We start from the raw sequence: 22,995 nt of genomic DNA on the forward strand, positions 1-22,995 counted from the left end.
GAGTAAACTGCGGCAAACTGAATGCATGCAACACCGCAGCTACACAGCTAGATGTCACCCAAGAGCCGTGTAGACGGCAGACACACCCACATAAACAGTGCGGTGTGTTTGATTCATGACTGTTACAGTAAACAAAAAAATATCTATCTTAAAGCAACGACAAAATAAATATTTTTACTTACCTCTGGTGTAAATTCTCCTGATTCAAGCACATGTGTGCTCCACGGTACAATAAATTATTCGGCATTTTACATCAGGCATTATCCCGGCCTGCTGTGCGGTGCCTGAAGACCCATCGGCCTGATCGTTGATCGGTTGCGCCCCCTGATAAACTGCAGTCCCCGGCAGCGCGCAAGCTTTTAGCGCCTCTTAAAGGGTTTAACGGTGGCGGCGATTATTCCTGGATTAAGGAGAAAGCAGTAACCGCGTGACTGGAGCAGAGCTCTCACTGTGGAAGTTTGCTGCAACTTTATCGGGTGAAGGAGTCGACAGCTGAAAGACCAGCAGACTTTCCAGCCTGTGGTCATGGAATAGAAAAGCGGAGAGGAGCCAGGCGCCAGGCCTGTGGATAACTAACGATAGCTAGCTGAGCTAGCTGAGCTAGCTGATGTCAAGCGGTCTATCCTTGTTTGGGTCGCTGTGCTAACTAGCTAGGTGCTATTTTTGTTAGCATAACAGAGAGCCGGCCAGCTTGTTTTGATGCTGATATATTGAAGGAACCTGCTCCCGTCCACCATTATTACACGTTTATTCAACTTTTTTGAAGTTTTAAGTTAACCTTCTGAGCTAACGTTAACGTGACTAGTAAGAGAGCTAGCAAGCTAACTTACGTCTTTGTCATACAAAGTTGAGGTTTTGATTTGAGCAGAGGGATGATTCGTGGGTTAAAATAATCGCATTTTTTACAGGAGTTGCATGTTGATGCCCAAACATCAGTTAGAAGCAGTCCAGACAGCACACTCTCTCTGCCCCTCCTCGGGTCTTAGTAAAAATCTCTTTCGGACCCCGTCCCACCGACGGTCTCCTGTCCTCGGCCGGCGTCAGTGGCTGGCCACACGGCACTGAGTGCCAAATGGAGGAACATGACAACATGGACTATTTTTACCAGCAGGTAGTCCAGAAAGACGTTACCCGCAGGTTGCAGGTCAGCCAGGACCTCATTGACTACCTGAACGATCCGCAACGTTCCCCGGACGTGGAGCAGGACAAACCCCGGCTGGATAAAACGGTGGACGAGCTAACGGGATGGGTGAACTCCAGCAATTTCAAGGTGAGAGATAATGGCTTGTCATCGTATAAGGGCATCGCACTGTCACTGCATCACTCACCACCTCGGCCTTTCCATGAATTATTTTTCACCAGCCTGGGACAGGGGGAGGATTGGAAATTTCGAGCTTTGCCGAGAGATTTGTATCAATGCTAACTTCAGCGAAATCAAAACATTTCAAACGAGCTGTCATCGCCTCAGTGGTATGAAGAGCTCCTTTAAAAATAGCTCATCTACTGGCTGCCCTTTTTCTTTTCTTACATCTGCCAAGTCAGAATATAAAAAAATGAATATGCATTTTATATAGTTAGACAGCCTAGCAGTCAAGTCCTGGATCAGGGGAGGCAGACATATTTAAATTCCCTCCCAGTGACACAGTAGGACACTTGCAGGGCATTCCTGTGGTTTGTTGGAGTTTATGCAGTTGTTTTGGATGAGACTGAGTCTATTGTCAGCACTGTAGACTGCTGGATGACTAGAGGATGGGGGAGGGGTTTGAACCCTCATTGTTATGACCCATGCTTTTTCTCCATCCATCCATCCATCCATCTCTCTTTCTCATTTTCTCTCCCACTTGCACACACACTTTCAATCTTTCCTTTTGCCTTTTCATAGTTTTTCTGTTAATTCTCTCTCTTTCGTCGTGTCCCCCCCCCCCCCCTCTCTCTCTCTGTGTTTGCCATGTCTGCACTCTCTCTCCCATATCTCAGAAACGCTGGAATGTGACATTTTTGCCAAGGTATCACACTTATCCAGACAGCAATTCACAACAGTCTGGAGTCTCTTTCTGAAGCATGCTGAAATCGAAATCCCAAAGTCTATTTTTGAGTGATAAACATTGTCTGCACTGATATGCAGGACTGACTCTCAGCAAGTCTGCGAGAGCGTGGAAATTGTGCATTCAGCCTAAAGAAAGCATTCTCTCCTCATCTCTCTCTCTCTCTCTCTCTCTCTCTCTCTCTCTCTCTCTCTCTCTCTCTCTCTCTCTCTTTCTCTCTCTCTTGTGTTACAAAATGCTTGTTTGTCTCTGTTTTTATAATATTTTAAATACAACGTTATAAACTGATTTCCGCTCCTGATAAAGATGTGCCACTACTGCTATTGTGGTTACCTACTCTTAATTTTAAGCCCCAATCCAACTTAATTGCATCAAACATTTATTTCTGTTTGTTGACAAATGAAGCCCTAAATCCTTACGTGCTGTTATTGGCCAAAACAGAAAAGGTTTGGTCAATTTTCGGAGAAGCGTCCTCCGATTATTTAGACATTTTAGAATCTGCAGATTCCTGAATGTCCTGGTTATGCATCTTTCTGCCTCAAAGCACATTTAATGTGCCATCAGTCCATATAAATGTATATCATAGAAGTGGGGAAAGAACATAGTTTTGGGGTGTATTTGATTGAAGTTTAGATCATTGAACACACAATTTTTCAGTTGGAGCAACATATTTTGGAATTTCTATGAAAGTTTGCAGTTTAGGCTTAAAGATTAATGGAAGAAGAGTGTGGATTCATGTTCCATATAGGGACATTTTTTTCATCTTATACACAGGATTCTCTTTTGGTTCAGTAACCCAACATGTTTGATGCGAAAAACCAAACCATCACCACCTCAAAGCTTGCCCCCAAGAATTTCATCCCGAGCCGTAACAAGCGAACATGTCCCTTTATTTGGATTTGTTCTTCTCTGTAGATGACACGTACAGTAACTTGAGCTCAGATCGGTGTCTGGCAGTGTGGAGGGGGCGATTTGTGAAGCCCAGAGAGGTTCACATAGCAGGCTTTTAGTGATGCCGATTGGCTCCCTGTCGAGCAAAAAAGGATGGAAGACTTGGCTGAGAGAGAGAAGAATAGATGGAGAGATGATGGGAGAGGTGGGGAATGGAAGGGAGAACTAGAATGATAAATGGGGTATGGGTAGGTGAGTGGAAAACACAAGTCATGACTCATAAATACATGTAGTGTTCCGCAAATGTAGCAGCAAAGTTCCTCTTTTGCTAGCAGATAAAATACTGAATTTTTTTCTCTCCCTTTGCTCCCATCATCTCTCTTTTTCACTTGTGTGTCCTTGTCTGGGTCTTTTTTTAATAGTGAGTCAAATTCACCCTCTTCTTTCTCTCTTCTTTCAAAAGCCGCTGACTCACTTCATACACCTAAACATCACAGAGTCCTCAGTGCCTGTGTATGAGACACACACACACACACACACACACACACACAGAAGGTATTAATATTGCATGCTGTATTTATGGGCAGCAATGTCAATTGACTGGACAGCGACTGGACAGGTTGAGGGTTGACGCTGTCACCAGACTGCCCTGACCAGACGCTCTGATCTTTGAGGTTTGTTTTCCAGATTAAGATAAAGACTCAAATATGCTTTATTATATTAGCGTTAGATGATGCACTCTAACTTCTTTACAATATATGTTAGCAGATCAAATACTCTACTGTTAGCATTCATCAGTTACATTTTTCCACTAACATTAACTGATTTTTCTTTAAAACAATGAAACTATTTTTGTGTTGGTCTGCTTTTCCTGTAAATTCGTCTCTTCCTGCAGGTGCTTCATAGTAGAAACCTTCCACTGAAGATAATTGATTTAATTCATTTTTGGTGTTTCACTCCAGGGACCAGCTGCTTTGTTTAAGACTAGTTTTGGCGGTAGTGCCTTGGCAGCCAAGTGCTTACAGTGACTCCAGCTGCCGACCTTTGTTATCTCCCCTTTCTCTCCCCCGATTTCCTGTCTGCTTCTTTACCTCACTCTGACAGATAAAAGTATAAATATCACAAGAATATATTTTAAAAGATTACTCTTGGCCTTAGACCGTTCTTGGTCAGGTTAGACTTGTCTAATCAAACCATTCTTTAATTTGAGGTAGGAACGTTAGCCACCTCTCCCTGAGGCTAAGGTGCTTATTCCAGCTTGGTAAAATCTCAGAAGATGAAGGCATGCCGTGTTGTTCCCATCCTCAGTAATGTTAGGCACCACCCTAACCCTGAGGAAAATCCTGTCAAAATTTAAATGTAACTGGGCCAATAAGGCAATAAAGTAGGCTAATGTAATCTGGCACCATGCAAAAACAAAAGCGCGTTATGCCATTGCTTTGTACCACAAAATTCAGTGCCACTGCAATTTGCCTCGTGCCGACCAATTGCACAGTGACCATCGAGATCAAAGCGTGTATATATTTAGCAACTCAGCTTGAGCGGGGATATGAACTTACCCTATCCACTGTCAAATAAACCATCAGGCAGCCCACAGAAAATGTTTTGGCGAGAACTTAAATAGACCTATTAGAGCTGCAGTTAGCTATTATTTTTATTATCAATTGATTTGTTTCTTAATTTATTATTGTGATTGAATGTTCAGAGTATCAGATGTCACAAAGTAGTGATGCATGACTGTAACAGAGCCTGAGCTGACATCCTCAAATTTATTTTGATAAAACAGCAGTCCAAAACCCCCAAACTATTACATTTACAAGGGAGAGGAAAGCAACAAATCACTTGAATTTTATGATGATGATGTAATGGTCTTCGTACAGCAGTTATGTTGCTCTGTAAGTCTTGGACAATGTTTTTCTGTCCAAAACTCGCTCTAAGCCTCTTTAGAATCCAGAGAAAACCCTTGGACATGGTATGTGAATTAACAGGCTAAGCCACCGTCTGCAGCAACCTGAATCTTCACAAAGAACCATTCATACCAGGCTAAATATTTACTGTTTTTTTTTTTTTTTTTTTTTTAACTCCAGCATACCTCAGTTACGCTAATGCTATGAAGCTGGAAATCCAGTCTCTTGACGCTGCTTAGCCAACACGCCTGATGTTTTTTATTTTTATTTTGGCTGATACCTAAGTGCTCATTTGATCTTTCTTCTTATAGACAACAAGCCCAGTCCCTTCCATCTCCTTCTTCCTCTCTCTGTCCTTAGTGAAGATGCCATATGGTTGTGGGCGACAAGCTTGTTGGGGTGCTGTGTGGAGGAGGGGGAGGGAGGCCTCAGGGTTGTGTCCTTCCTGTACAGTTTCTCTCCTCTCCTGCTGTTTTTCTTCCCCTCCTCCTCCCTAAATTAGGTCAGAAATGAGGGAGTCATCATAGTGACCCAGAGCTCATGTTTCTTCTCCAGGTGATTTTTGTTTTCTCTTGCATTACTTGGCTTTCGTCCCTATATTTTTACCTCATCATTGCCCCCACCCTCCTTTTCTTCATTTCTGCGGTTACCTGGCGCTGCTCTCCCCCTTTGACTAAAATAGGGAAAAACTGCAGTCAACAGAGGAGACGAGTCTGGAGAATAATGTTTTAATGGATTTTCTTTTTGGACTGTGCAGTGTTGCCGCAGCGCTGCCAAAACAAGCATTCCAGGAGCACAGCGCAGTGTGGGATGTGATCCTAATCAGAAACACAGTGGAAAACTCAGCTTTACCACAAGACAAAAATCCAGTCTACCTTCCCCCTACAAGTCATATCACCAGCCAGTTTTTGCTTTTTTGACCGAGCCAAATAACAGTGGAGAGTCATGAGAAAGAGGACTGTCTGGAGTCACTTTAACAGATATTATGACATTGTGAACGCATTGCAGACAGTTGCACATGTCGTCACCTCAACATCTTATGGTACAGTTGACTCCAATCATCATTTTTGATTTATAAGTCATTAGATTTTTACCAAAATAAAAAAAAAATGTGAATGTGATGCCTTTAGCTGCTGTTATGCAGGTTTTATAAAGAGGGCTGAAGTTGCATAATCCAAAAGAGCCACATATTTTAACAAACACTGACCTCTTAAACAGTATGGTACCACTCATTAAATATGATGTGTGTGTAATGCAAACACATTTTAATCCTCAGCTAAGCACAGTACTCAACTAAAAAGTCCAAATATTAGTTGAATTTGTGCTTTTTACTGCATGTCATGTTCCTCACCATCAAATTGAGCTGGCTCAGGTATTATCACCTACTCATGTCATAACAGTTATTTATTATAATGTTCAATTTCCCATTTTATTTAGCTTTGGTGGTAGTGTTCTTAGTGTTGGAGTTCACCACTCCTGAAAAAAATTGACTTGACATCATGATTAGAATGACTAGTACCTCTGTAGGCGACTCTGAACACAGCCTGTTTCTCTTGAATCGCTTAATCCACCTTTAATACAATTCAAATTGAGCTTAGAGGGAATTATTTTTACCAGACATTATGACCAGAGAGATCAGGACTGTTGAATTTCAACAGATTTTCCTGGTTATAAAAAGAAAGGATATTACCAGATAATGGAAACCCTGATGCTCGATCAATCTGCGGCCTCATGTCACTTAATTATCACCAGATAATACAAAAACACCATGCACAACCTTTATAAATCTGCAGAGGGGGTCACATGGTAGTAAAAAACATATAATGCTGTGGGGTAGTGTGGGACTTATATTGTGGACACCTGGCTTTTAGAATAAAATTGGAATTATTTTAATTTTCAGACTGCTGAAGGGTGCACTGGGTTCAGTGATTTGTTTGTGCACATTTCCACCTCTAGTTTGTAACTTGCTGTTGCTAGTCCCTGTTGGGTAGTGAATTTGTGTCAATGTCTTGCACCACAAGACTCATCCAGATATCAAGAGGTTTGAGGACTCAAACGGGTTTAAAAAGCTGTTGGCAGACTGACTGCTGTGCATCTTGAAAGGGCGACAAGGCGAGACTTTAATTGCTTGAATATGACAGAATTACCGCTCATGTCTTTGGCTGTTTGCAGAGTTAGCAAAACCCCAGAAGATGGACCGAGTCAGCATTTTAAAAATCCATTTAGGATGCCAATATCATACTTGAAATTTTGCTAAAACCTCTGCAATGGGTAACTTAATTGATTAGACTTGTTATGAAGGTGTACTCAGTTTGTTGACATTAAAAGTACATGAAACTGCGGTGAAGTGTTATTCACCTGAAGCCATGTGTATTGTATAATAATTGTGTCTAATTCTTTAAAATAACTCTTGCCTCATTCTGTTTTTAGGTGGCGTTGATGGGGATAGACATCTGTGGTGCGTTTGTGGATCGCTTGGGAGAGCGGTTCAGAGGATACCTGGGCACAGGTAAGAGATCCAAACTTTCTATACCCTTAAAGCCTTTAGGTTATGCTCCATTTACAGTAAAGCTCAATCATGAAATGTTTGTGTACGTTCTTATGAGTTTGCACGCTTGAAAAGGACTGGTGCATGTCTTTTCTTGCTTTTGAAAAGGTGCATATTAACTTAACACGCAAATACTTTGTTTGTTTTGTGACAGTTTACTTGTCCACAAAATAGATAATGAACCTGTTCCAACTTGTACCTGTACAAACCTGTTGCAAGGCTTTATATAGCAAACACACTGTTTTAATTGATTTCATCATTCTTTGAAAAAGGGATTATATAAATGTCATCCCTCGTCCTGTTCATTATGCTCAGCCTAAATGTTCATCCTTCTATTACCTGAAGCAGTGAGGACAAGTCAAGGACAGGGTTGCCCTGTAAAAAAATATATAATTGGCAGAAATCAGCACTGTTTCCCAAATTGTACCCAGCAACACTAATTTGTACCATTGCATCAAGTGTACTGGTATGTGTATTGTTGTTGCTTTTTAGCATTTTGGCTTCTGACCTTACATTTTGTCTCTCACTTCCACTTTGTGGTTCCCCTGAGACAGACCAGCAGCATTGCTGTTCACCCTTTGCTCTCTGTATTGAGGCCTTGATTTGTCTCCCGTCCCGTGGCTCTGTCTATTGCACCCTAAAACCGCGCTTCACATTTGTATGACCTCATACGCAGAATCTTGTATCAGATTTCATGCTTTGTGAGTGTGTGTATATGTGCATCATGTCAGTGCCAGCCCTTGTGTGTGTGCCCGCTTAAGGTGTCACCAGCTGTCTTTGTCAGCCAGACTGGCTCCGGTCCCCAGCAAACACACTCAGTCCTGCAGTGCAGCTCTGGGATGACTGGACCTGTCACACTGTGCAAAGTCTGCCACACACTCTTTTATCTCCCTCACTGTCTAGGACGTTGCCCTCGCCCGGCTCTGTGTTTCAGATTGATGGCAAAAACATTTCTCTGAGCCACCGCTGGCTCTGGAATCTCCCTTCCTCCCTCACTCCATCTGACTTCCATCTCTCTTTTCCTGTGCTCGCTCTCCTTCTCCCTGCACCCACCCTCCTCCCACATTCACTCAGAGGGGAGGATGATGAGATCATTGAGTCTGAGTGATTGTATTGATCTACAGGACTGACTCATTGCACAGGGCTGCTGCCCTTACACTGTGTGCTGTTGGCCATCGTGCAGAGTAACTCCCAGATGTGGCGTGAATATGGAAGTGAAACATACAGATCACACAAGGCTGCACTTAATAATACTTTCTCGTCTGCAGTGTGGCAGACGACATAAAGTGATGTGATTGGCCAGTCAGCAGCTGTGTGTTTTACAGTTTGATTGTCACTTTGAAAAGATGAAACAAAAGGAGTCAACTCGCCACATAGGAGCGTGCGTGCGCGTGCGCACGTGTGTGCATGAACGCGCGCAATATCATGTTTACTACAGATGACGTTGTTTGCAACAATGCCCCCCGTGTCAGTATTTCTGTTTGAGAGTATTGTCCTTGTTGCCAAGGCAACCAGCTGTTATGGTAACATAATGTGTGTGCGCGCACGCACACACACACACACACACACACTTATGAGCACAGGAAAAGGACAGATGACATCACTCTCCTCGCTGAAGTTTCAGAATAGGAATGTGGGTAGGAGTGTATGTGCTCATGCCATTTTGTGTGTACAGCGTTTATCTCATTGGGATAATGTCAAAGGGAGGTTTTATGTAACTCTGAAAGTTTCATATTTTCCATTTGATGGTCAAACAGAGGAGGTTTCACCAGATTTGGCCATTTGCTGTTTGAACAGGGTTGTTGTGGGTTTGTTGACTATGGTGGGCCATTTAAAGATTAAACCACCGTATGTTGTGGTTTTTTTACTTGGATTTTTTTCAACATATCTTTATGTGTTTAAGCCCACTTTTCAATAGTTTTTGACTTCAAAAAACGTTCTTGTCCGAGGCTCAAATATAGAAGTACACTGGTGCAAAAATGGCTCAGGAATATATACTTTCATTAAAAAACCTAATTAAAGATGAATAATTTCTTAAAACAGCAGGACAGTAATTTCTAGCAAACTTGATTTAAACAGGTGTAGGGGTTGATGCTATATCTACTCGATAATGCTAATATTATTGGCTACTGTTAATACATTTATAGCCCATAAATTGAGCAGATAATAAGAAGCCCAGCACAGCACAAGCCCAGCATCTACAAGTTTATACAGTAGGTAGTGGTGGGCACCTTCAAAGTTGGTTTGCAATCTGCTTATAAACACAACAAGGAGCGCAGCATGCTTTGTGGCGCATATGACGTCCAATCTGAACTCATTGTGATTCTTAAATCACACCCAATAAAATCAATATTAAGGCAAATTATTTAGAAATATTTAATTTTATTGTTTTATATATGTTTCTCCACAACTATCTCGTTACTCCTGGAAATTATCTTGTGATTCGTGGGTTTAAGAAAGAGGGAGAAAGTCTGGGAACTTTAACAGAATGGAATAATAAATAATCCTTGCCTGCTACATCTTAGTCATTCCTACCCTCAGGAGCACTTAAGGATGTGTTATTAAAAATGCAAATGTGAAATTATGATATTATTAATATCTGCCATAAGGAGCAGGTAATAATCGGTCATCAGTATAAGCTAAATCCCTAAACCGAAATCAATATTTCAGTATTTGGGGACCCTTTTCAGCTGTAAATTTGGCCTAATTGAGCATTGATGAAAGCAGGACAGCATAAGGGATGTCAGTCAGTGCCATGTTTTGGCTCACTGATGTGTATTTAAATAGCTTTTGGACGACAATAGAAGGCTATGGCATAGAGGAATAAGATACATCAGGCTTTGGATGAATCACTTCATGTAGGAACAAATTATTCTTGACTTTTTATGGGAAGAAATACAAGCTGATCTCTTCAGGAAAAATTATTTATTCATATTTTCACCCCTGAAATGGCCGGCCTTCAGATAAAACCTGTCCCGCTGGTCTGATATTAAAGCTGAAACCCACTTACAGTACAGTCGAGGCTTTTGCTGACTCTGGCACTCATTTCATCAAGGATTAGAGTAACCATCTGAAACATTTGTGGAGTTGCCAAAATCCTTATAGTTCACTTGGCTGCCAACATTTAAAGGCTCTTAGTTTTTCTGCTTTACAGTGTGCGTCACAGCGTTACATAGGTCGGGCTATTGGAGCAGTTACATGTTTAGATAAAGTGGAGCTGACATGAAAGCATTCAATGATACTGACATTAATTTAGTCACGGTCCACTTCTTATTTCCTGTCTTGTCTTTCCACTCGTCTTGTCAGGGCCCTGGTGGTCTTATCAAAGCCCTGTTCTCGATGGTGGTATTCTCAAGGTCTAACATTGCAATGAGTTTTTGTCTGCTTCTCCTTCAGACTGCAACAAATGTTATTATCTCTGTATATTTGTGTATTTTAAAACCGCTCCACTTGGGGGCAGACTTTGTTGTTTTTGGCATTTAAATGTGGTAGAGACTCATGTGTGGCCTAATTTCTTCTGGACTCCATGTAAATACTGCACATTACTCTGCATTTTTTTTTTCCAGACATTGACTCTGATCACTAGCCTGCCCTCTCTGACATGCTCTCTCTTTATCCATCTCTCTCCTTGTGTTTAGTTCTGCCAGCTTTGGTGGACAGGCTGGGCGATGGGAAGGACCAGGTCAGGGAAAACAGCCAAGCTCTGATCCTTCGCTGTATGGAGCAGACTGCCTCGCCCATGGTGAGACACACTTGCATAGACAGGTCATAAAAATCTGAGTCTCGGGACCCTGAGCTGAGAATGACAGATCTTTTAGATGTCAAAGACGAGACATCAGTTGTTCCTTAAAATAGTTACAGTTCAGTCGGTAGATGGTTTGAAAGATTGAAGAATGCACGTTCAAGATGCAAACAGAGACACAGCTACCTCCATATTAATAGATATTCAGTACAGTTGAGAGTAACTCTGTTTTGAGCTCCCTCTTCTGGCTGTTAAAGGAATTACACAGGCTATATCTCCACTACTCTTTGGGTTCGCTACACACATGCACATCTCCACAGATTGTTACCACCGTAATCTGCTCAAACCCCTGATGAGCTGCCTGGCAGGACCTTCCTCTGCCTGTTCCTACTGACACTCTCCTCTCTCTCTCTACCTCATCTCATCGTCTCTCATCATCTCCTCCTCCTGTGTCCAGTACATTTGGGAAAGGCTACTTCCTGGTTTCAAACACAAGAACTTCCGCAGTCGAGAAGGAATCTGCCTCTGTCTCAGTGCCACGCTCAGCACGTGAGTAACTTCCCCGTCTTCATCTGCATCACTTCCAGGGTGAAATGTCAGAGAATTCATCATAGCTTGTAAAGCTATTACATTGAGGCATATTTTCTCTCGTCTTGTTGGCAGAAGGACATACTTTAGTATTTCAAATAACTTAAAAATATAAACATATAGTGTATGTTATTGTATTAACATTATTTTTACATTTCTTTTTTTAAAGTAACTACATAATGTTTTTTATGGTAATTCTGCAATCTTAATCCTTTTCTGACACCACACATCTTCATTATGGGTTCATTAATGTTCTACAAACTGTTTTTTGGACTCTCTCCGAGCATGCCCCATTTTGTTTGCTCTACAAACACACACAGTCTGTGTCTCCAGGGTTAATCTTCTTAACTGTTTGTGTGACTCTGTAGAGGTGGCACACGTGCTACAAAAGGCACCACCACTTTTGTCATGTGACGTTATCAGTCTTCAGTCGTACTTATCTCTAGTTGTTGCTTTCAGAGGGTCTTTTAAATCTGTTCTCAATTCACCCTGCCCTGAAGCTGTCGGGGCTGATAGAGGACTTGCTTTTTTAAATCACCATGAACAAATATATGGAAAAGGGTTGTATCTTACTACAGTCCAAAGAAAATATGCTGGACATTTTTCCAGAGGTCAAAGAGATCACATCTGGGATAATAAAAGGAAAGAGTTTGTGTGCTAGATTTAAAATTGAAATTGGTCCATTTGCACAAAGGCATGTTGGCAAAACTAGACAAAATGTTCTCCCAATACATCATGACTTGCATATTGCCAGCATTAATGTGATGTTCTCCAGGCTGTGTGCGCTTCACGTTCATTGTATTCTGCTTCCTTTCTAAATGAAAAGGTTCAGTGTCACCTTTTTTCGAAATAGCTCTGAGAGGATTTCTACTGTCACGGCTGTCATTGTAAACCTTCATTTTGCAAGCTGAAAGTGTCATTAAAACAACACATCTACAGACATAAGACTAAACAAATGCTTGCTTAGTTCACATTGTATGACAGCGGATCACATCTGTTCAGGTTGTAGTTTACTGTACTAGCCACCTCAAGGCGGCTGCACAAATCAATCTTGTCTGTTAGAATGGCAGTGTTAATTTTAACATCATTTTGCAAGTGGAAAGTCACATAGTTGTGCTAAATGCTAAAGATGTTTACTGAGCGTACACAGTTATCTGTTTGAGCCTGAATGTTCATTTCTTCTAAATGTGTGTAGGTCACATAGCTCTATGATCTAATCATCTAACCAGGTTTATTTTACATTATCATTCAGACTGCATTGTTCTTTATTATAGGAGATATTGGCTAAATCCTAAATGTCAGCTATTTACTAATCACAGTCTAACGATCAGTTTTGGTGACCCCTGAAAACCTCTGTTGCGCAGTCCCATTTTGCTCCATATTTTCAATTGATCTGCCTTGTCGTGATGCATCTGCTGCCAAGTAGAGCTGCAACGATTGTAATTGATTATTGTCAACCACTTAATTACTCATCAATTATTCTGATAATACATTAAATGGTTTGAGTAACTTTTGAAGAAAAAAGGACAAATTTATCTGATTCCAGCTTCTCAAATGTAAATAATTTCCGGTTTCTTTACTCCGCTATAACAGTACGCCATATATCTTTAGGCTGTAGACTAAATATAATGTTTTAGAATGTCATCAACATTTCTCACCATTTTCTGATGTTTTATAGATGAAACCGCTAATAGATAAATAGTACAGAATAATCAACAGGCTAATCAGGAATAAACATAATCTTATGTTGCAGCCCTATTGTCAATTGGTAGAGGTGTGTTCTGCATTTGCTTGTGTTTTTCAGTTGGCAATGTGTTGCGCTCTCTGGACTACTTTGAATTGATTTGTTTGTTATGAATGAAGCACAATCTTCACCTTGTCTTTTTTCCCAAACAAGGTATATTTATTATGGGGTTCATAAATCCTATCCATAAAGCAGGCTTTCAAAAATCAGCCTTCCTCCTGAGAATCAGCCTTCCTCCTGAGAATAAAAGTGTTTTCCTCATTCCTAAAAATGTGATTTGAATGAAGGGGCGAGGCTTTACATTGGCATGAGTAAATATCGCTCCTCTCTCATTTCTTCATCTTCTTGTGGCTCTCTTTCAGGTATGGAGCCCAGCCACTGAGCCTCAGTAAACTAGTTCCTCATCTCTGCTCTCTGACTGGAGACCAGAACCCACAGGTAAGAGACAAACAGCTTAACAACATGATACATGATCATCATGTCTGCATGTCTTTTTTTAACCGTCATATCTGTGTGTGATTACATGCGTGAGTAGGTGAGGTCACTTCAGGTCTTCCTTGTATCAGTCTGCGCCTAAGCCTGTGGTTCAGCTCTCAGCATTCAGAGTGTGCTGGCAGGCATCTTATTGCAGCTCTGTGATTATTACTGTTATTAGTGAGGAGATGGGCTCTTTAAAGTCCCCCATCCAGCCTCACTGCTGAATCATGAACACCAGCACCTAACCATTAACACACACAACTGTACTAGGTGTGTGTGTGTGTGTGTGTGGGTGTGGGTGGGTGGGTGTGTGGGTGGGTGGGGGTGGGAGGGAGGGAGGGAGGGAGGGATAGAGAGAGGTTAGTTTAACATCCTGTGGAGTTGCACCCCAAAGCTGAAATCTGCTCCTCTCGTCCATCCAATGATTATCTACCCACATGCTGTCCCGACCAATCAATGTCCTCACCAGGCCCGCCCACCCTCAGTTGCAGAAAATCCCTTTAACAGCATCCCATTAGCCAATCACATCAGTGCTCACAAAATGACTAGCAAATCAGATGTCTGCCATTAGGGGGTTGAAGATGGGCCCTTAAGGGTATATTTTCTAATGTGTTTATGTATGCAGAGTCTGTCTAATCCAAGACAGTGGAGAAAGATTGTCTGGTGTTATTTAAAAAAAAAAAAAAAAAAGTCCTGATCTCACACACACACACACACACCCCATCTGTACATGGTATATAGTGCAGGTATAGTGTGGGAGCATTTGTGTGTTAAATTGTTTAATGTTTGCTGCCTGCAGGTACGTGAGGCCTCTATAACAACACTGGTGGATGTTTATCGTCACGTTGGAGATAGAGTCAGAGCAGACCTGGGAAAGAGGGGGCTGCCTGCTGCAAGGTGAGTTATTTCCTATGTCTTAGATATTGATCATCTCTTTCTCTCTTTTTGTGTGTGTGACTGTCTGTGTGCATGAATGCAAAAAGTGCCTCAAAATTGGACACAAATGATTTTCCATCATTCCAATCAAATATAATTTTTTGGGCACAATGTCCATTAGTGGAAAATTATACAGTAACAGAGTTAGCTTCTTATGTCCATAAATTTATTAAATGGGAGGTTGTTTTTTTTTTTTACATACCAACAGAAACAAATGAACTGCCAGTGGGAAGAATTAACAATTAACATTAGAGCTCTGCTTGTGCTGTTTTCTCTGACTGATGTCTAGTGTGTGTGTGTGTGTGTGTGTGTGTGTGTGTGTGTGTGTGTGTGTGTGTGTGTGTGTGTGTGTGTGTGTGTACATCTGACTCAAATCACAGCGCTTAACGCAATATACAGATTTGATTGGCTGAGTAACACCACGTAAGTAATTAACAACACATGCAATCGGTCAGTTTGTTTCCTGGACCACTAGTCCCATAAGGACTAGAAAAGCTGCGATTGTCATCGATCATATTGTAATAATTTTCATAATTTAGTGGTTATAGTTCGTGTCCAGACAGGATAGCTGTCAAGCCTATCGGTGACCTCTGGGTATCGAGAGGGAAGGCAGGCTAACAAGGAGGGCGCGTTTTAGTCATTTTGCTAATAGGGTGGACAGCGTCCTCCCTCATCCCTCCTCAAATTGCCTACTGCATATACCCTAAAACTGCATGCCACTCTGTCTGTCTCTCTGTGCCATGGTTGGTGCCCGACTGAGAACTCTCGAAGTGAGCGCAAATGAATGGTTCTAATTGATACATTATTCAGTAGCCTAAACTTTCAACAGGATAGCCATCAGATTGCAAGCTAACTTTGGCTTACATAGCTTCTGAACCTGAAAGTATTTCTTGGAGTGCAAATTGCTCTTTGGCCGAGTTGAGTTGTAAATTCTCTGCCATTATTACGACACGGTCGTTATTGAATTATGCACTCATTTCAGCTTGACCTACATTTTATTTTCAAATCAATGAAAGTTATGCTGCAAATTCAGTTCAGTGTGGAAGTAGTGCTGCTGTTTTCACAATATAATCCTGTTTATTTTTACAATTTAATTCTAAAATCAATTAAAACATTTTCATTGACAGCCCTTGTGCATGCATGTGTGTGCGCCTACACTGCAGTGCAAGGATGAGTTGTGTGGAGGGTCCCGTGGCCTTGGCACTATGTCTGTCCCAGGCCACACCATGCACCACTCTGCCCTTCACACACACAGAGGCACTTTCATCCAGAGCACAATACTGACTGACTGACCGGGGGAGGAGGGGGGGAGGGGGGGGCAGATGGGGTACAAAGGCGTTTGGGTGGAGTAACAGAGTTAGGGAAAATTGGAGAAAGTGTGTATTTGTGTCCATTGAGTGGTTTCGTCCTTCTTTGGTCGTCCTGGTTACATGTGATGGGTCGAGGGTTATTCTAAGCACACTGTAACCCCCTTCCCCCGCTTCCCCCTTCAGTCTTTCTCCCATGTGTGAGAGCCAGGCAGCAGCTAGTGTTGTGTGCTTACTGCTCAGTATGAGTCCTGCGTCTGTGAATGCTGGCTGTGGCCATGTGTCATGTGTTGTGCATATTAAGCCTGTTAGTCTCCAGTATAAACACGCTGTCTGTGTATGTGAGATTTTTGCACACTGGTGTTCGTCTGTGTCTGCTTTAGGTTATCTGAAGAGGTTTGACTGATGCAGTGATTTAGGTCTGAAACCAATGTGATTAGAATAAATGTGTCATACCTCTCTTGTTACTATATATACAGATAATATTGATATTGTAGAGCTGTTATGAAGGTTAGGTGGATGTTTTCTATGTCAGTGCGTCAGAGTGTGTTTGTGTTAGTATATGGTTGCTGCGTGGAATGCAGGGCTGCAGCCAGGGTCTGCTGACCAGATCACATATCAACTCTGCAGAGCTAGCATCAGATAAAGGAGAAGGGGTGAAGAAGGCTGAGAATAAAAGATAGAAAGGGTTAAAAGGGATTACCAGAGGACATCCAAGACTTACGTTTCTTAACACAGGTTTTCATACAAGCCAATACAAGTTGGCTTGTATGAAAACCTCGACATGTCTGAATTACAGCAGCTTGTACCACCCGCATTATCAATAATTTTGTCCCCTACCTTTACATTTGAAAGAGAGCCTGAAGCCTACAGGATTAAATCACACACATAAGGTGGTGACTAATCAGAACAATTACAATTTTCATTCAGGTCAGTACAATCTGAGGGCCAGTCCACATTGAAAAGACTTTACAGATAGGCTTTAGGTTCTCCATGTGTCCTGCTGTTTATGTTCTGATTTTTTTAATAGTATCTGTAGTAATTGCTCGAGGCAGACATCACTATCTGACTCACCAGTAAATAAAACCCATGCCAGTTGCTTATTGTGGAACCTATATCAGTCACTCAGCTTGGTGAGCTAGTCAGCCGCTGTCCTTTTAGTTTCTCAGGAGCTGCTGCCGACATACTGACAGCTGGTTCTGATGATGGAGACGGCAAGACAGAGGTCAGAAACTGTGGATTGCTTTAGATGTAGATTCCCACTGAGAGTTGTACCTGTGAGTTGTACAGGTTGTTGCCTCTTAAGAGGCTAAGGCTTATGAATTTCACAGCCTCATAATGACGGTCAAAATATGTAGTTTACAGGTTTTCAGTTGAATGATGAGAAACGCCATCACCCAAAATTAGCTACGTCCCCAAAGACATCCGAAAATATTCCGATCAGGATTGGAAATTGGCTAACATACCCTGACCAGAACTGAACTGACCTAAATTAAAGACAGTCACAGATGATGTCACTCATTTCACGTGAACCTGATGACCCCTTTGAGACCCACAGAGACATGGCTTAAACCTGTTTTGGCTGTCACAAAGTCTGACTGGGCTGTTCGACCCAGCTCATCCTGTTCTGTGTTCAGTGCAGGTCAGACACTACCTGGATTTTCTCTGTGTGTCTGTGATACAGACAGTCTAGCACGACTGAATGGATGTGCTGTTGCAGACTTGAGTCTTTGTCAATTGTAACAACAAAGGATTAACCCATGACTGTCTTCTATCAGTAGGTCATGCCCACATTTTGTGTTGAAAGAGGAAATTGACTTAAAGTTGTGTGTCATTTCTGCTGGATTTGGGGTGACCCTTGTTCAAGGACAGTCAATTTGGCACAAATTGAGAGTGCAGTGACAAGAAGGGATCCTGGAATTAAGAAATCTGAAGAGAGAGGTGTGAGTTTAAAAAGAGGAACATAAGGGATAGTATGTAGGCAAGTTGGCTGAGAAGGAGAGACGTAGAGGGGGGAGGAGCAGCCTTGCTTTCTGTCTGCTGTAGCTGTACAGCCCCTCCCTCTCTGACGAGTGTGTATGTGTGTGTCTGGGTATGGGAGGGAGGTTATGTAAAGGGTAACTGAATCTCTTTGCTGCCTGTCACACAAACTGGCCCACTTGTCTCTGTCTCTCTCTCTCTCACACACACACATAGATACACAGCAAAGACCATGCCTGAGATTTAACTCTTTGTACCATGGTGGAGATTTCTCATTAGGTGGGTGTGTATGCCTAGCATACAGTACATGTGTGCGACAGTAGGTGGTGCTTTGTCGTATGCCCGTAGCATGCTTTGGTCTCTCAATGTTTGGCTCCTTCTCCCTCTCTCTCACCCCCTCCCTCTCTCCCTTCTCTTGTCTTCCTCCCTCCCTTCCTCTCGGAGCCACTGCACCATGTTGGATACAAAGAGCTGAGGGAAGCCGAGGACCGGAGCGTGTCACTAGCATGGGAGCTAATGCAATGTTGCGCAGCAACCCAGCAACCTTTTAATCAGCCCACTGGGAAACACTGAGGCGGACGGACATCGAGGACTAAAGGCTGGGGTGTTTCTGAATAAAATGGGCAAATTAAAATTCTAATGAAAAGAAGGGAACCACGTGAAAACTGCTGCGCGGCTGAGGTGCCCGTTACAACACTGATCTTCAGGAGCTGCTACGCTGTCTGATAGTTGTGGATATCAAAAGACAGATAGAGAGATAGAGAGATTAAGGACGGTGTGTATGACTCTTAATTGTTGTGGCTAACCTATTTGCAAGGAGACATCAGGGCATGTTATTGGACGTGGGTCATTGTAGATCTTTGCTGTGTTACCTTCATACCAGTCATGTGTAATCAATGTGTATCAACATTGCTCTGTGTGCAGGGGGCATTTGATTATTCCTGCAAAGATGTAATTTTGGCTTCAAATGTCTGTAATTGGGACGAGTCTCTGAATTATGAATAAGCCAACAGTGTCGCCTGTACATCACATGACTGAGCACATCTGGCTTGAGGTGTGTGTGTGCGTGTGTGCGTGTGGTGTTGAGCAGGATGTCAGGAGGACTCAGGTTGTGTCGCTGCTGCAGCTTCATGAGTGTGACTGGCATAATCGACACACCCACCCATCGACAGGCAGGCAGTTGGGCAGACTGTCCACATGTTGCTGCTGATACACTGATGTATCAGTGATACACACTGATGTATCAGTGATACACACTGATTCACTTGGAATTCAGAGCACCTTGCATGTCTCTAGGTCAAAGCGTTGGACTCTGTGTGTGTGTGTGTGTGTGTGTGCGCGTGCGCATTTTCTTTGTCATGACCCCTTCATTCACTGTCATTTGGATGCATACAATTCTAGTTGGTCATCAGCTTTGATGCATTTCTGTGTTTTGCTCTAACCTTTCGTCTTCTCTCCTTCTCTTCCAGGTTACAGACGTTATTCTCTCGTTTTGATGAAGCCTTGAACTCGGGCAACATGGCTCTCAGCCCGAGTCACGGTCAGTGTGCCCCTTCTCATTGATTTTGCTTCAGTTGTTGTGGCCTCTGAGAGCCGCTAAGTTTGGTCATGTTGTCAAGATGATTATACTGTTGTCAGATATTGGGTGTGTATATGAAAAGTGTGTGTGTGTGTGCGGCTGTGCACAGTGTGTGTTTGCAGGTGCTTGTGCGTGTCTGTTTCTGCATGTGGACTTGCGGTTGTGTTAGTTTGTTGCCATGAGCTCCTGTAAGTGGACCTAACAGGATTAATGGTTTAATCTGTGTGTGTGTGTGTGTGTGTGTGTGTGTGTGTGTGTGTGTGTGTGTGTGTGTGTGTGTGTGTGTGTGTGTGTGTGTGTGTGTGTGTGTGTGTGTGTGTGTGTGTGTGTGTGTGTGTGTGTGTGTGTGTCTGTGTCTGTCTGAGTGACTGACTCTGTGTGTCTGTGTTGCTACTGAGTGTTTTGCTGTTCAACAGAAGATTGTGCTGTGGCTCTCTGGGAGCCTCAGGCTCAGTCAGTGATGTTTAACTCTGGAAAGTTTTAGTGGTACTGATGACACCCCTTACAGCACTGTTGCACATTGTTGTTTTCACTTTTCAGAATATGGCAGCTCTTACCATTTACTGAGGCCAATGTAAGAATAGAAACTGTTCGGTTTTCCTTCTGTCATATGAATTGGAATTGCATTGTTTAGACACAATGGTTATTAAGTGACTGAGAGAAAAGTCCTTACTGAATATTGATCCCCAAAGAGGTCTTGATTGGTAGCTGGCAGGGGAAGCTGTAGGCTTCCATTGTGCAGTGTCCATCAACAAAAGCACTGTTATGCAGGTTGCTAATCAGTGCCGATACTGACCATAGCAAGTGGATTTAGGGCCGGGGGTAATCTGACTGATCTAGATTCTTTCAGTGTCATAAAACTTTCTTTCCATTATCAGTTGCATTCAGTCACGGCAGGCTTTGACTTGTCAGTGCCATAGCAATTCCTGACCTATTGTTACCACAATAGAAAGAAGTCCAGTTGCAGTAGGCTAACAGGTGTCACATTTGGATTTGATACGAGCGAATAAACAGAGGTCAGGTGTGTATCAGGAGAAATTGTTGAAACAGTGCATCCCTAACATTAATGAGAATCATGTCACTTATTGTCACTGAGAGGATGCTACGTTGATTTATCATCAATTAATTTATTCAGTTACTGTAAAATTGTGTAATTGGAGTTCTTTGTTCAAGTCAAAGATAATTACGAACACACAATACATACCGGACCAATAGATGATCAGCCCGAAATCATGAATTTGTATTACCTGCTATTTTTTGGTGAAATTGTAGCCAGTTAATATAAAGCCAAATTGCTTTTATCGCATATCCCTAGAGATGCTGACTTTTTCTTTCCAAGTCTGTTTTTGAAGCCTCTCCTAGAAGTTGATCGCATGTTTTGTGTTATTATTGATAATTGAGAAATAAGAAGCACATAATCAGTTAAAAGTCTAATTACCAATGGATAGCATACTTTAAAGAGCAGCTGATAATGCAGTGTGAGTGACAATATAAAATTTAAAAAAGCGTGAATATGTGCTGACACAAATGGATCAAATTAATTCTTAACTTGTTGGTTTCAAGCTGAGTTTGTGCTCTCTGCAGTTCGGCCTGTTGTTCCTGTCTTTCAGAGCCTGTCACTGGCGCTTTGTACCTCTAGGCTGCCCTGTCGCTATATCTTTCTGTCTGAGAGTGACAGCAGCGGTCGGTGCCTGGTTGGCTGTTGCAGTCTGTTTACTTGGAGAGGGGCACATAGGGAGAGACATGAAGATGAGCTCAGGGCATGTTGTGGGTGTTGTTGCTATGATGCTGTCTCTGGTGGCAGCAAAGGGACAGAGGGAGTGTTCCTTCTAACTCCCACCTCAAGGTTGGTGGAGCAAAGTTGTGTTTTGGGTCCATGATTGTGTAGTTGTTGTTATGTTATGATAATGTCATTTTTCTTTCTGAACTGTGTTGATGTCTCCTGTCATGCACTACAATGTTTTGTTATCAAAATGGACTTAGTGGTTCTTACTCTTTATTTACAGTGGAAGGAGAAGGATAATTAGAGTAAACATTGCAGCACACTAGTGAAAGGTTTGAGAACAAACTGACGCAGATGGTCCCAACATTCATTTTGTGCAGTTAGGCCCACAATACACTTCGTCCACACTAATCCTTTACTGAAACAATGTAAACTCTACACTTCACCTGCAGGTGGGACAACCCTCATTGGACCCATTCACACTGCCCTTAGAGTGCGGGGATCCTGCACCTCCGGAGGTAATATCAGAGGCGTAGTATTGGCGAACCATACCTGTGTGAAAGGATAAGCCAGCGGCACGGAGTGGCGACATGTCGGTCTGATAGTGTTCACCATGTGATAACTGAACAGGTCCTTCACTCAACAAAATAAAGAGAAATGTCCGACAAAGCAATGTTGTATGATCAAACAACAGTAACGTAGTAACTGTAACTGTCTTTGGCAACTTATATGAGGAAAAAATACAGCAGTTATATGTGGAGAAGTGTCTGCCCTCCCACCTGTCCTACCAATTCTTCATCACATTTCTGCCCGAAAAACAGCATCTGTCCCCGGCCACAAACAGACAGGCACCAGGAGGACACCGGGGGAAACCTGTTGAAAAAAACACACAGACGTCATTATCATGACGTGTACCGCCACGCTTCTTTTGGTTCCGCAGCACCGGCTTTCTGTGTGGATTACACACTGGTTACGCCAGAGCTGCCTGACTTTGTGTGAACAAACAGCGGAGAACTGGCGAACCGCTGCTGTGGCGATAACGCGGTGACTCTGTGTGAAAAGGGCTACTGTCTGTGTGAAACTGACTAGAAAGCACTGACTTACTAGTATAACTGTTACAACACAGTTACAGCACCATTGAGATCCTGGTAAACCAGTCACAGTAATTTATATCTTTCCTTTAATTACTTTAATGTATCAGCCACTTTCTCCTTAAATAGCTCCTTTAAAATCTTCTCACAGTCGGACCATATGTGCTGAACTCATATCCTAACCCCCTGAGTAAACGTGCAGTGAAAGTAACTACAGATGCTCACCAGGGTGAACTTTGGCAGCATGCCTCACTGTTGGGTCTTGGCTGGCATCCTAAGTGTACTTAAGCTGCTTTCTTTCTTATTTCTCAGCTACTGGGACATGTCATGCTAGAGTCACCTGCTCGAAATATCACAGCACTAAATCACTGGTATATTCGAATTTCTGCCAGGTAGAGCTGCAGCTAATGATTTCTTTCATTATCGATCAATCTGCA

General features: G+C 42.4%; 1 protein-coding gene across 46 annotated transcripts in view; it reads left to right on the forward strand.

Moving 5' to 3' along the window:
- Window positions 1-294: 294 nt before the first annotated feature.
- clasp2 (cytoplasmic linker associated protein 2) overlaps window positions 295-22,995 on the forward strand; it is a 65,388-nt gene continuing 42,687 nt past the window's right edge. For 42 of the 46 annotated variants that reach the window (XM_030412085.1, XM_030412094.1, XM_030412095.1 and 39 more), the window contains exons 1-7: window positions 295-1,270; window positions 7,274-7,352; window positions 11,030-11,133; window positions 11,591-11,682; window positions 13,828-13,903; window positions 14,742-14,839; window positions 19,635-19,705. In XM_030412085.1, coding sequence (XP_030267945.1) covers window positions 1,073-1,270; window positions 7,274-7,352; window positions 11,030-11,133; window positions 11,591-11,682; window positions 13,828-13,903; window positions 14,742-14,839; window positions 19,635-19,705 — 718 coding nt within the window. In that variant the 5' untranslated portion in view covers window positions 295-1,072. Of the gene's footprint in view, window positions 1,271-7,273; window positions 7,353-11,029; window positions 11,134-11,590; window positions 11,683-13,827; window positions 13,904-14,741; window positions 14,840-18,299; window positions 18,445-18,466; window positions 18,941-19,442; window positions 19,462-19,634; window positions 19,706-22,995 lie in introns of those variants that run through there. The other 4 variants (XM_030412125.1, XM_030412126.1, XM_030412124.1 and 1 more) reach the window with 4 other exon arrangements.

Source organism: Sparus aurata, chromosome 3 (genome assembly GCF_900880675.1).
Source record: "Sparus aurata chromosome 3, fSpaAur1.1, whole genome shotgun sequence".
NCBI lineage: Eukaryota > Metazoa > Chordata > Actinopteri > Spariformes > Sparidae > Sparus > Sparus aurata.